This window comes from Aulostomus chinensis, chromosome 23 (assembly GCF_037954235.1).
Source record: "Aulostomus chinensis isolate RoL2024-O1b breed Wild chromosome 23, RoL_Achi_v1.0, whole genome shotgun sequence".
Classification (NCBI taxonomy): Eukaryota; Metazoa; Chordata; class Actinopteri; order Syngnathiformes; family Aulostomidae; genus Aulostomus; species Aulostomus chinensis.
In genome coordinates, this window is record NC_141342.1 from 21,763,354 (window position 1) to 21,775,595 (window position 12,242).

Below are 12,242 nucleotides of genomic sequence, written 5' to 3' on the forward strand. Positions count from 1 at the left end.
GTCTCAGAGTGTTGTCTGGTTTAAAAGACACAGGGATGCGGTGCTTATTATAGATTCAAAAGAATCTATAATAAGCACCGCATCCCTGTGTCTTTTAAACCAGACAACACTCTAGATTCAAAAGAATCTATAATAAGCACCGCATCCCTGTGTCTTTTAAACCAGACAACACTCTGAGACAAAGACTGGTTCACCCCAAAGATCCCACCCCTCACAGCCAGAAAAGCAATCTGGTATACGCTGTCAGATGCAGTGAGGCCTGCACGGATCTCTACATAGGGGAAACCAAACAGCCCCTCAACAAGCGCATGGCCCAACATAGAAGAGCCAACTCTGGAGGACAGGACTCAGCGGTTTTCCTCCACCTCAAGGAGGAAAGCCACTCCTTCCAGGACGACCATGTCCAAATTCTCGACAGAGAGGACAGATGGTTTGAAAGAGGAGTTAAAGAAGCCATCCACGTCAGGATAGAGAAACCATCTTTGAACAGAGGAGGTGGACTGCGACATTTCCTTTCACCTATTTACAACCAAGTCCTTTCAAAGCTTCCCCAAAGAGTTCAGCTGAAAGACCCATGTGGAACGGCTGATGCCAGCACAGCCCATTAGCATCTGAGTGGTCGGTGAAACCCCCCAACGACCACCCCTGAAACTCCCTGACACCGCACAACGACTGTCGTTTGGAGAGGCCAGGTGAGTCTCGGGAGGGTCGTTTCCACCACAATAGCACTGACCACTCCCACATAGGTTTATAAGCTGGAGTTTCCACACTCTTCACTAGAACTGAAGAAGCCTCTCGGATGAGAGGTGAAACGTCTTCAAGATAAACTTACGTCCAGTTGACCAGATTTTACTTCGCTTCGATCTACGATGACCTGGATGAATGAGAACCTACACAGACACCTGCACTACTACTTTTTATACCTAACCCGATAAAGTGCCTGTTGTTTGAGGTGCTGATGGTAATCAATAACTAAATAATGAGGTGAGAACATGTATCCATCAGGTTTAACCTTCCACTCTAACTCGGGTTTGAAATGTAAGTTTCATAAAAGATGATTTGCGTTGGATTGATTTATTATTTAAAACAAGAAGAGATAAAGTGGAAAAAAGTTTTCACATCATTTTCACTTGTCTTCTGGCACGCGATTTAAATTACTTTTATTTTGAAAAAACGATGACACGGCGGAAGTAAACAGTAATCACGTTACAACCCGGAAGAATTGCCTTTCTCTGATTAACGTTTGAATAGAGGAGAATGAGCGATATATCTTGTGCAGGCTCGGTTCAAGGCGATGCTGCTAACGTCGCGCTGCCGTCGGTAGTCGTGTTCGCGTCCTAATCTCAGGCGGCGGATCGAGGCGGTCGAGCGGGAGCAGCAACGCCCTGATGCCCGCCGCCCCGTCGGAGAAAAGATCCTCGCTCTGTTTACAAATCGGCCGAGAGGAACCGTTCTCCTGCAGCGTATCGTGAGCTAATCGTGCGGCGGTGTGTTTTCCAGACCAAGCAAACATGGCTGAGCTGCATGTCGTGGAACCGAGCGGTACCAGCACCATCGAGCAGCCGGAGCACCGCGACGTCCGCGGCTCCGTGCGCTTGGCTTCGCCCACTTTTGTGGTTCCACCGCGGAGCAGCAGCCAGCTCAGTCCCGGCGGGGTGTCGGGCGGCGGCAGCGGCGCACGGTCAGTATTCGGGTTCCCGGTGAAGAGCAACCTGAGTTCCCCATCCGAACCTGTGGACAAGCCGGGCTCCCGCTGGGTTCGCCTCAACGTCGGTGGGACCTACTTCATCACGACCAAACAGACGCTGTGCAGGGACCCGAAATCGTTTCTGTTCCGACTGTGTCAAGAAGACCCGGACCTGGACTCTGACAAAGTGAGTACATCAGCACCACATCTGGATCCTGAAGGTCCAATTCACGGTTCCTTCAGAGGACCAGACTTCCCCTGTTTGTCCTCCACAATGAGAATCGGCTTGGGGATGTAGAGTGGAGAGGTGTTAGGAATAACCCTCACGTCATTAGCATCGAAATACGTCAGCTGTGTTTTAGGATGTGACTGTGGCAGGAAGTACTCAGAGAGCTGGTGCCCGGGTGAAGGTTCCGCCGGCCCCGGGCCCCAGGCCCTGGGCCCCTGGGTGCTCAGCTGCTGATTGAAGCTGCCAGCAGTGCAGGGCAGGAAGGTGAAACCGGGTCATGTTTGGATCTTACCTGATGGAGCAGAACCGTGCTACACTGAGGTGCAAATAACACTTCCTGTCTCCACTGTGTGGCGCTAGAGAGTACACTTCCTGTAGGTGATGTAGCTCCTCATCAGGTGAAGACAACACAGGGTCATGTGATGTTCGTTCCATCAGACTCACTTCCTGTTACCACCAGGTGGCTCTGGGACTTAACTTCAGCTTGTAGACTTTTCAGGACTTAAGATCTGATCATGTGACTCCAGTTACGACAGCTCCCTGGTCAATGGTCAGATATCAAACATGGCCGCCTCCTCGCCATGGTAACCTCTCAGTCTTCGCAGTGGCCACTCACCAAGTTCTGAAGGAGGTTCTGACCACGTCTGAGAGGATCTGGTCTACCCACTGGGGCGAGAAAAGTAAAAGTAAAACCATGTACCTGGGGTTCGTCCTGGTCCAGGCTCCGTGGGAACCAAGGGTCAATCCTCTCAGCTCTGTTCTCTGGTATAAAATAGAGATTAAAAAAATGGAACAGAAATAGAGAAAGGAAAAGTGAAGAACTGGTACTGATCCGTGTCACAGTAACCCAGGGTACTTGTACCTCAGGTACTTCAGTGGTTATTTTGACTGATCAGCTGTATCAACAGAGGGATTTTACAATCTGAAAGAGTGCAAAAATTCGTGAAGAATGGAGCTGGGAACAACAGAGGAGCTGAGAGAAAATCTGTGGAGAAGTTGAAAAGGTTTTCTAAAAAGAGGTAAAACATTAGAAATATTAGTGCCGTGACTGATGGGTAAACTTCAGCTACACGAAGGTAAAGAGCTGAGGCAGACGGGCTCGGCTCCAGTCCCAGCATGACTGTTGGAGGTGTAGATAATCCAGGTCCGTCTTTTGGATCGATGCTGCGTGTTGAACCAGACCACTCTCACCCGCTGTTGTTGCGTCCCGCAGGATGAGACGGGGGCCTACTTGATTGACAGGGACCCCACATACTTCGGCCCAATCCTGAATTACCTTCGACACGGAAAACTGATCATGGACAAAAACCTGGCGGAGGAAGGTAAAACATCTGGATCCTGCAGCTGCTAGATTGGTGTGTATTTAACATGCAGGTGGAACCGTTGATGGATGTTTGGTTTCAGGTGTTCTGGAGGAAGCGGAGTTCTACAACATCGCGTCGCTGGTGCGGCTGGTGAAAGAGAGGATACGGGACAACGAGAACCGGACGTCTCAGGTAAGTGAGGGGGAGGAATGACGGAGCCGGATCCTAAACTTCCTCTGAGTTGAAGGAGGAGTCTGGTTTCAGTCGGCGATGGCGCTTCAGTCACAGTCGGGGTCTTGTGTCGTCCCTCAGGGTCCGGTGAAGCACGTCTACCGAGTACTGCAGTGCCAAGAGGAGGAGCTCACACAGATGGTCTCCACCATGTCGGACGGCTGGAAGTTCGAGCAGGTGCCGTTTGTTCCTGCTCTGTCTCACTGCTGTGAATTCAAAACCTCCATTCTCTGTTTCGTCAGAGTCAAAGACAACAACACAAAAAACTGCTGTTATTATTTGGAACAACAAACGGTTGAGAGTTGTCACTGTGGTGGAGGAGTAACCTCCGTCTGACGGCTTGTCTCTGCTTCCTCAGCTCATCAGCATCGGCTCGTCGTATAACTACGGCAACGAAGACCAAGCAGAGTTTCTATGTGTTGTCTCCCGGGAACTCAACAACTCCACTAACGGCATTGTCATCGAGCCCACCGAGAAGGCCAAGGTGAGCCCACATAAAGGGGAGGGGTTATCAGGGATCGATTACACGAAGCTGGTAAACGCGTGAGAGCCAGCAGCCTGCAAACCGATGAGAAAACGTCAGCGTACGACTGACATCTTTGGGTGAAGTATCGCTGTAACGCCGTCGCCTGAAAGATCCGCGCTGCTTCTCTGAGCTGTTCCTCTCGATCTGTGGGTCATCACTCACTCGTTTGCATCGCTTTGAATTAGAAAAGTTTAACGAAACTCACCCGAATTAGCAAAAAAAAAAAAAAAAAAAAGTTGTGCCCACTTGAAGTTTTTTTTCCCTTTTTTTTCTTTAAGAATAAATTTGTAACACCGGAGATGGAAACCTGCCTTTTTGGAACAAACTAGTGAATCTGACCCGTGTGACTCGCCGCCGCTGTCCGGTTCCAGCTGGTTCTGGCTAACTGTCACCTTCACAGTTACACGCTCTTCTTCTTCTACTGGTGTGGAAGCCATGTTGCCTCTACCTCAGCTTCTCTCTTCGTCCCTCACAGATCCTTCAAGAGCGAGGCTCGCGGATGTGAAGACCCCCCATCCTGAGATAATAACATTTTATCAACAACCACATGAACTTCTCTCCAGGTTTTTGTCAAGATCCACACGTTTACCCCCCTGCCCCCTCCACCTTTTTGACATCATCATCATCATCATCATCATCATCATCATCACCATCATCACCACCAAAGCCCCTCCTTCCTCCTCGGGTGTGCCTTTCCTCAGTGGGGGGGCTCCCCGGCGCCCTTCTGCTCCATCAGCGGCAGTGGAGGCGGAGTTGAAAGGAGAGCTTTTCCTCATAGCAGCTTCTTGATGGTCAGTGACGGCGGCGACTACAATGCTAAAGTCGCTCCTCCTGTCGTGTGTGGAGTGACAGCTTGCATGGAGCAACTGTCAATCATCAGCATCAGTAACAGACAGACTTCCTGTCTCGCACGAGTGGCTTCAGGAGAAACGTCCTCCACGTAACGGGGGAGGGACTCTCTCTCTCTCTCTCTCTCTCTCTCTCTCTCTCTCTCTCTCCCCCCTTTCTCTATCTCCCCCGGACTTCGAGCCAGGATGTCGGGGGGGGGGGGTTGGACCACCCCGGGGCAGCATTCTCTCATCGCTGGTGGGAGACAGTATCATGAACGGGTGACATGTTCTCTCTGCGCGGCGGACGCCGGTCGGCGCTGCTGGGACACACTCGCTCCTGTCGGCAGGCTCAATCTGATCCTTCCTCGGGAGGAAGACGCAAACAAAAGACAAGACAAACACCCCACCCGTGTACAACTCGTCGAGGCATGTGAGGAATCCATATAATCGTATCTATATAGGCTACATGAGGAAATATATGAGAAACTGAATGCAATGGTGTACTTCCTGATTTCTGTGTCATAGTTGTCATGTATCCAGTGAAGGACAGAAGATATCCCACACCAGGGAGGAGGGTTTGTGTACGCAGTGCCTCTGCTTTCTATCACCACTGAGATATCGCACCTTTTACAGCTTCTGTGTTTTTTTAAAGTTTTCTCTTAAATATCCTCCGTTTGATCTCTTGCATATCTTAAAATTGTAATTAGGGATACAGAAAACTACCCTCATCGCCATTTGTCCGGACTAGCCTGACTGGAGGGAAGTCGATGTACTGTGGTCAGTTTCTCTGCTGCCTCAAAACCCGAAGCTCTCGTCATCTCACGCCAATATTCCCCTCGCATTTGCCTCTGACCGCTACGTTGACCCCCCCCCATTGACTTTGTTGTGGTACATTCTGCAGCACCTGTAGCAACCGTGGCGTTCGCTGACTCGTACTCGTAACAACCGGAGACGCCTGAGCCGACGTTCTCTGTGAGATCTCCTGACCGCACCTGAACCTTCCGACGCTCCTTATTTTAGAGCTATAATTCCCTTGAATGTTCTGAGGGTTCTAGAACTAGGGTTCTAGTTCTAGAGTCTGGGGGTGCTGCTGATTTCCCAGAGTTGCCAAGAAAGACATCTTTGTCTTCTGCGGTTTCCTGCTAAAATCACACCGTTAAAGGCGAATGGCAACACAAGAATTCTCTCTCGTATGGCGAATTACGTTGCAGTAGCAGTCAAAGTGAACATCAACACAGTTCTCCCCACGCTGTCCAGCCCTGGGTGGAGCTGTTGCTCCCACCGCGACCCGTAGGAGAGCAGGCCCGTCCTGATCCAGTCGGGTTCTCGAGCTTTTGTTGTGATGTCATAGTTTCGGTCATGGATTCGTCGCTGGTGTTGTTTTCAGAAGTGTCCAATGTCCTCGGCTCGGACTTCTCGTCCCCTGCTTTTCTTTCTGATTTTCATATTGAAAACTGATTCTCTGATAATGATACAAGTCCTGTTTGTTGTTGGAAGGCATCTTTGGGTCGATCAGGCAAACAAGAAGGCGTCTTCTTGAACTCACAGGTTTACTGATTTCAGATCATTGAAGACAGAAGGACTTGTTGACTGACCTCAGGCAAGTGCTGGTGGTTTTTTAATTAATTGTGATTATTTATGCAGGTCATATTTCCGTGTACAGTCGATCTAATACTTATTCTAATGATGCTGCCTTTTAAAATATTTTCCCAGGCCAGTAACTCCTGCACAACAGTTTTACATTGACCAGCCAAATGAATAAGCCACTTTCCTATCGGTGATAGTGGAGGAGGTCAGAAACAGGTCCCCCTGCGTGAGCGTTCCGATTATCTTCAGTTTGGCCAAAGTTATTCAAAGAAACCAAGACAAACTGCTGCTGCTCTTCAGCAGAGTGCAGTTTTCTGTCCTCTGCCTCCTGCAGAGCCGCCAGTTCCAGTGCAGGAACTGTCTGAGAAGAGTGTCTCTGTAGAAACTTAGTTGGACACACCTCCTGCAGTACTCCGAATTACCTCTAGGCCTACACAAGTTTGTAAAACGTCAGAAATTTCCCTTCAAGGTGACGTCTTGGTAGTACTTGTTTTCTAAAAACTCAACCAGCAGTCAGAGAGAAGCTGCTTGGTGACTGACTGAGTTTATTTGGACGAACAAGTGAATTGTTGTTGACTAAAGTAGGAATATCATGTACCCGGTGTAAACGCATCCTAACAGACTCAATGCAAAGTTGAAGCCATATTTACACATATCAGACGACCTTCAATCACCAGAAATCTGCACGCCGTTCGACCTGGACGTGCTTCCTGCCGTCGGCGTCCATCACCGACTTTTTATAGAAAATTTATTTGACGCCGTTATTGAGCATGAACATAAAGGATGCATTTGAATGAAGCAGAACCTTTGCTGTTGTCCAGTCAGGCTCTTGTTCTGTCTGTCGAGGGTGTGTCGTGCAGTTCTACCAATCAGAGTCGTGAGCAGACGGCGAGCCGCTAGAACCGCAGTGCGCCCTCTCCGGACCACCGTGGGTGTCCTTCCCCTTCGCCTGTGTGTCGTGCCTTTGACCCGTGTTGACCTGTGTCGTTCACAGTTGTTCTCCCCTTGTATCGCCCGGTGCCCGCGGCGCCCACCTGAGCTGTGATGTATCACGCCGTTGTGACGCGGTCCGTTTTGGCTGAGAGGCACGCCAAACCTGCCCATTGTCCTCTTCATTAGTTCAACGAACTGAAAAAGATTAAAAGCTGCTTCATTTGTGCCATTTGCTTTTTATCTAAATCCACCCACAATCCCTTTCACTGCTGGAGAGTCACATGATCAGCCCCGCTGGAAACTGGCGGCGGTTGGCGAACTAAACCTCCTCCGCTTTTATCTTAGTAAATCTCCAGCAGTGCACCTGTCATCGCTATAATTGGTTTGGCTATAATCTCGCCATCATTTTCTGTCTTGCATGCTGAAGCCATCTTGTCCCATTTTTTGATGTTTGTAATCAACCTGAAAAGCACTTAAGTGTACATGTCACCTTTGTGAACCCAGTTTAATGTTCCGTCGGTTGCTTCTGTCAGTGGTTCCCAGTCTGGGGGGGGGTCCCGACCCCCAGGAGCCGACAACATGGCTAGCATACGTATGTACCTGCTGTTTTTTAGCCAACGAGCTCATGCCTGAACATCCTTCCTGGTCTCCAGAGGATGAATCCTGCCGTCATCCCTCGACTTTCCAAGCGTTATTGTGCTTTTGTCCAATTAGGTTCATTCCTGAAAGGATGACGCTGACCTGTGTGTTCACGTGGGAGCAGCGAGGGCGCCGATATCCCTCTGTTAAACAATAACCTCGTTGAGTGCGCTGATGCTTTTGTTGGAAGAAGTTTTAAGTTCCAGTTGGCCGCTGCCGGTACTCATCATGGCTCAAGACCATAAAGGACTTAAACGCCATTCTAATCTTCTTCATCCGAATCAGAAAAGGAAGTGAACCCTCTCGCCTGCTCTCATGTGATTGGACTGTCAGCTGCTAAGTCATGAGCACCAATGAACAGCATTTCCACGCTGACACACCAAACTTTGAGTCTGTGATGGATGACCTGATGACTTCCGAACTGACTTTGTTAACACGCTAAACTACCACTTTGGTTTCACATTTAGCGCGCTAACATGCCAAACTGAGATGGTGGTAAACGGCAGCGTGTTAGCATGCTGCTAGAAGCGAGTTAGCACGCCGCTAGAAGCGAGTTAGCACGCTGCTAGAAGCGAGTTAGTACGCCGCTAGAAGCGAGTTAGCACGCCGCTAGAAGCGAGTTAGCACGCTGCTAGAAGCGAGTTAGCATGCCGCTAGAAGGGGGTTAGCACGCCGCTAGAAGCGAGTTAGCACGCTGCTAGAAGCGAGTTAGCATGCCGCTAGAAGCGCAGCAGTGCCAGGTGAGCCGCTACCTCCCAGTTGTAATCTCTTAGGAACACCGATGTGACGTCTTGGGTCCTGAGATGAAACCAGGCGTGTCCACACATGCAGCTACCTTCAAAAAATAAAAATAAGTAAAGGTTGGGAACCACTGACCTGGTAGAAGCTGTGATTAACTTCAAATCAAGCAACCACTTTTAAACAAAAAAACAAACAAACTTTTGCCCAGTCTTTACGTTCACCTACACTAGATAGTCTACAGATAATGTGCAATGTTAACAAATCTGCAAAAAAATAAATATATATATATATAAAAATACATATATATATATATATATATCTGTTGTTCAGGCACGTGAAAACACGAGAGCATGCATTGTTCTAGAGATTCTGGTGTCGTGTACTGGATTTAGTTCGACCTCTGTGTTGGTGCAAGTGTATGTGATGCATGGTGGCGGAGCAGAGGGGGGCATGGCTCTGTGGCTCATAGGTGTAGTTTGTCCTGTGGAGCAGTTGGTCTGCAACTAGACATATTCTCTAATCACATGTTCTGTTTCTTTGTGGTTTTTGTATCTTTGTCATGTCCGTTTGATGACTAGCTAGCTGACTTGGAATCAAGCAACCAATCAAACTTCTTAAACTTCCCCGTTTAAACCTCGGTTTCTAGAGCATTAACCCAAAGGTCAAGAGTTTTAATTCCAGGATCATTTTGCCAGTTAACACCTGCATGCGTTGGTGGACATGCACACTTGTACATTCATTTAGATGTATTGAGAAATGTCACCAGTTCCTTTGTGTTCATTTATCAATAGTATTGATGTCAAATGTGAATATTGTCAATGGAGACTGTGGAGATCGTTCGGAAGCTAACAAAAAAAAGTGTCTGATCGTTTGTTTCACTTTTATTTATTTTATATTTTTTGAAATTTTGTCTACCGATGTTGTTTCTTTACATGTAACAATTTTAAGAAAAACCCAGTCTGGTTTTTAAATCATAAAATGTGTCTGTGTTTTAAAACCTGGCTCCTTTGCTCTCTTTTCTCTCTAACGTTGTGATCGAGTTCCCTAGTGATTTGTTCTGCACGTGGAAAGTCCTTCCTGGCTGTCAGCACCGAGGTCCAGCTTTTGCACATCAAACCCGATGAATCGATTCTCCATCCATGACTGATTTGTTCTGTAGAAATGAGAAACTTTGGATCCGAACCGGCGCTCGCGAGCGCAGAAGGCTGCGAGTCCATCCTGATGCTCGTCCTGCTTTGTGACGTCTTCCTTCAAACGTGCCACAGATGTTCACTTGGGGGCCGTCGACACCGGTGGGAAACCTGCTGACATCTGAGACGTTGTGTCCCGCTGGACTCCCGGGTGTCTGAGCTGGTACCAGAACTCTTCCGAGAGCTCCTGGCTGAGGAATGAACTTTCAAAACTCTGTTTCCTTCACCCCTCAGTAAGCTTGAGGTCAAGCTGCTGCTCAGCTGTCCCTCATTGGTAACTGGGCTCTTCCTCCAGTGGGGGGGTGTCATCACCTTCTGTTTATCTCTGTGAGCAAACACTTCATATTCAGACAACGTAGTGGATGCTAACACGCACAAATGTGTGTTTTGGGTTTCACCTCAAATTTACCATAAATCAAACCTGAAGAGTGGCGTTGCCTTTTGGACCAAAATCCTTTTCATTCGTGCAGGAGTTTCAAGACATGCGAGAGATTTTGCTCTGTCAGTAAAACCCAAACAATCAGGAAGGTAATTGGAGAAGGGTTCTCCAGGCCAGGGGCCCCTACAACAGGGGCCCAATATGGGGTCTTATCCTGGAACAGCTCCTGGCTGGAACACTTCTCTACACTTTCCACTCTCAGGACAGAAACGTTCCAGTCCTGTTCTTCCTGTAGTCGTTATTATTTGATGACTTGGAGTCTGGCAGCCGGACCGAGGAGGTCCTCGTGTCGGTCAGGGGCAACTCGAGCGACCTGGAGAAAGAATCCAGAGAGACTCGAACCTGTGCCAGCACCTGGAAACACGTGACTCGGACACTTGGAGCGCCAGATTTGGGCATCGCGTCCCCCTCTGTGGTGAGTCGAGGCTGGGGGCCTGCACAGCTCGCATCCCACCCTCCCAGCTGGCCTGGCTAGTCCCCGCCCATCGCGGACCGGGCCTCGTTAACCGTGGAACCCCCGCACCGCCGCTGCTGCTCCGGCAGCCGTCGAGGAGCGACCGCGCCTGACGGGTCGGGGTGTCGGTGTAACGGTGCCGGACTGACGTGGCCGACGAGGTGAGCGCTTCTTGTTCTGCAGATTCACGGAAGAGAATCGGATTCATGTCGCTTCCTCCTCAGCCAGTAGAGGACCCAGATGATCCGGCAGACCAGCAACTGAGAGCAGGGAGGCGTTGCTGTGGCGGTCCAACGTGGATCCGCTTACGTCCCGACTGGGACTCCGTTAAATCAACAACAAACAAACAAAACCCCCGAATGGTTTGGAGGAACCCCGCGTGTGACAGGGACCGCGGGGGGGGGGGGGGCGAACCGCCGCTCAGCACGTCTCCTCGAGTCCTGCCGGGACGGTTGAGGACACCGGGACACTGGGGTTACTCAGTCGGCGGCTCGGACACGCGTGAGGCCTCCGCCCGCAGGGGGACGGGGGTTACCCGCGGAGGCTCGGCTGGAGCGAGCCTGAACAACCCGGGAGCCGTGATACCGTCGGGGGTTTAAACTGCCGAGCCGCTTGATGGAGCAGATTCACGTCCTGCCACAGCTCGAGATTTCCGATCGTTCGACCAAGAAAGTGAGGTGGTTTGGAAATGAAACCTCAGAGGCGAAACACAGCAGAATGTGTTGTGTTTGTGGACCAACGGTCCTGGGGGGCTGCCCCCCTCCGCTGGATGCTCCTGTTGTGAGGAAAAACCCACGTTGTGCTCATGATCTCCGTCCAGGTACCTGAGGAGGTTTGTGGTTGTTTTTAACTCGGATGGTGCGATGAGCCTCAGAGCAGCGTCGTTACCCCCCCCCCCCCCCGACCCTCTCACCTTGTCTGTGGAACATTTGCACAGAGCGCCATTCATTCTCGCTGCCTCTCAACAGCGTGTTCGTCTCATGCTCGCAGATCCCCGGCGCCGTCAGCTCCTGCTCACATGTCCGGTTGTTTCAGTGAGAATTCTTCCTGCCGGTCGGTTCCCAGGCAGGTAGGCGACGGCTGCTGCCTCAGGTCCTGTGGTATAGGAAGAGAGGCGATGTGGGCTACCACGGCCTGCGGCTGGTGACTCAAAGACTTTGAATACCCAGAACTTTATTGAAAGATGAGCTGATTTGCTGGTCCAATCATCCAGCAGTGTTGTTGGTGGAGGGAACATGGAAACGATCACTTCCTGCTGGACCAACCAACACCGCGTTTACCAGATACCCACTCTTGTTTTTGGTGTGATTCCAGCAAGTGTTGTGTTAATCTGGTGTCTATCTGCTTGTTCTCACTACAGCGGAACCGTTAACTGGTGAACGGTGGGCGTCGTCCACTTCTTCTTCTACTGTTCCAGGGCTCCTGAGAGGTCACCGCCGCTACAGTGACATG

At 50.1% G+C, this 12,242-nt stretch overlaps 1 protein-coding gene across 1 annotated transcript; it reads left to right on the forward strand.

Moving 5' to 3' along the window:
- Positions 1-1,050: 1,050 nt before the first annotated feature.
- kctd2 (potassium channel tetramerization domain containing 2) lies at positions 1,051-9,693 on the forward strand. Its single transcript, XM_086194940.1, has 6 exons — positions 1,051-1,874; positions 3,130-3,238; positions 3,321-3,412; positions 3,533-3,628; positions 3,810-3,935; positions 4,453-9,693. Exons 1-6 carry the CDS (start codon positions 1,512-1,514, stop codon positions 4,480-4,482), a joined length of 816 nt encoding a protein of 271 aa, XP_086051066.1. The 5' UTR covers positions 1,051-1,511; the 3' UTR covers positions 4,483-9,693.
- The last annotated feature ends 2,549 nt before the right edge of the window (positions 9,694-12,242 follow it).

Coding starts and splice junctions, on each gene's coding strand:
- kctd2 (XM_086194940.1), top strand. CDS start 1,512: ATGGCTGAGCTGCATGTCGTGGAACCGAGCGGTACCAGCACCATCGAG. Junction 3,239..3,320: donor CAAAAACCTGGCGGAGGAAG/GTAAAACATCTG, acceptor GTTTGGTTTCAG/GTGTTCTGGAGGAAGCGGAG. Junction 3,936..4,452: donor AGCCCACCGAGAAGGCCAAG/GTGAGCCCACAT, acceptor CGTCCCTCACAG/ATCCTTCAAGAGCGAGGCTC.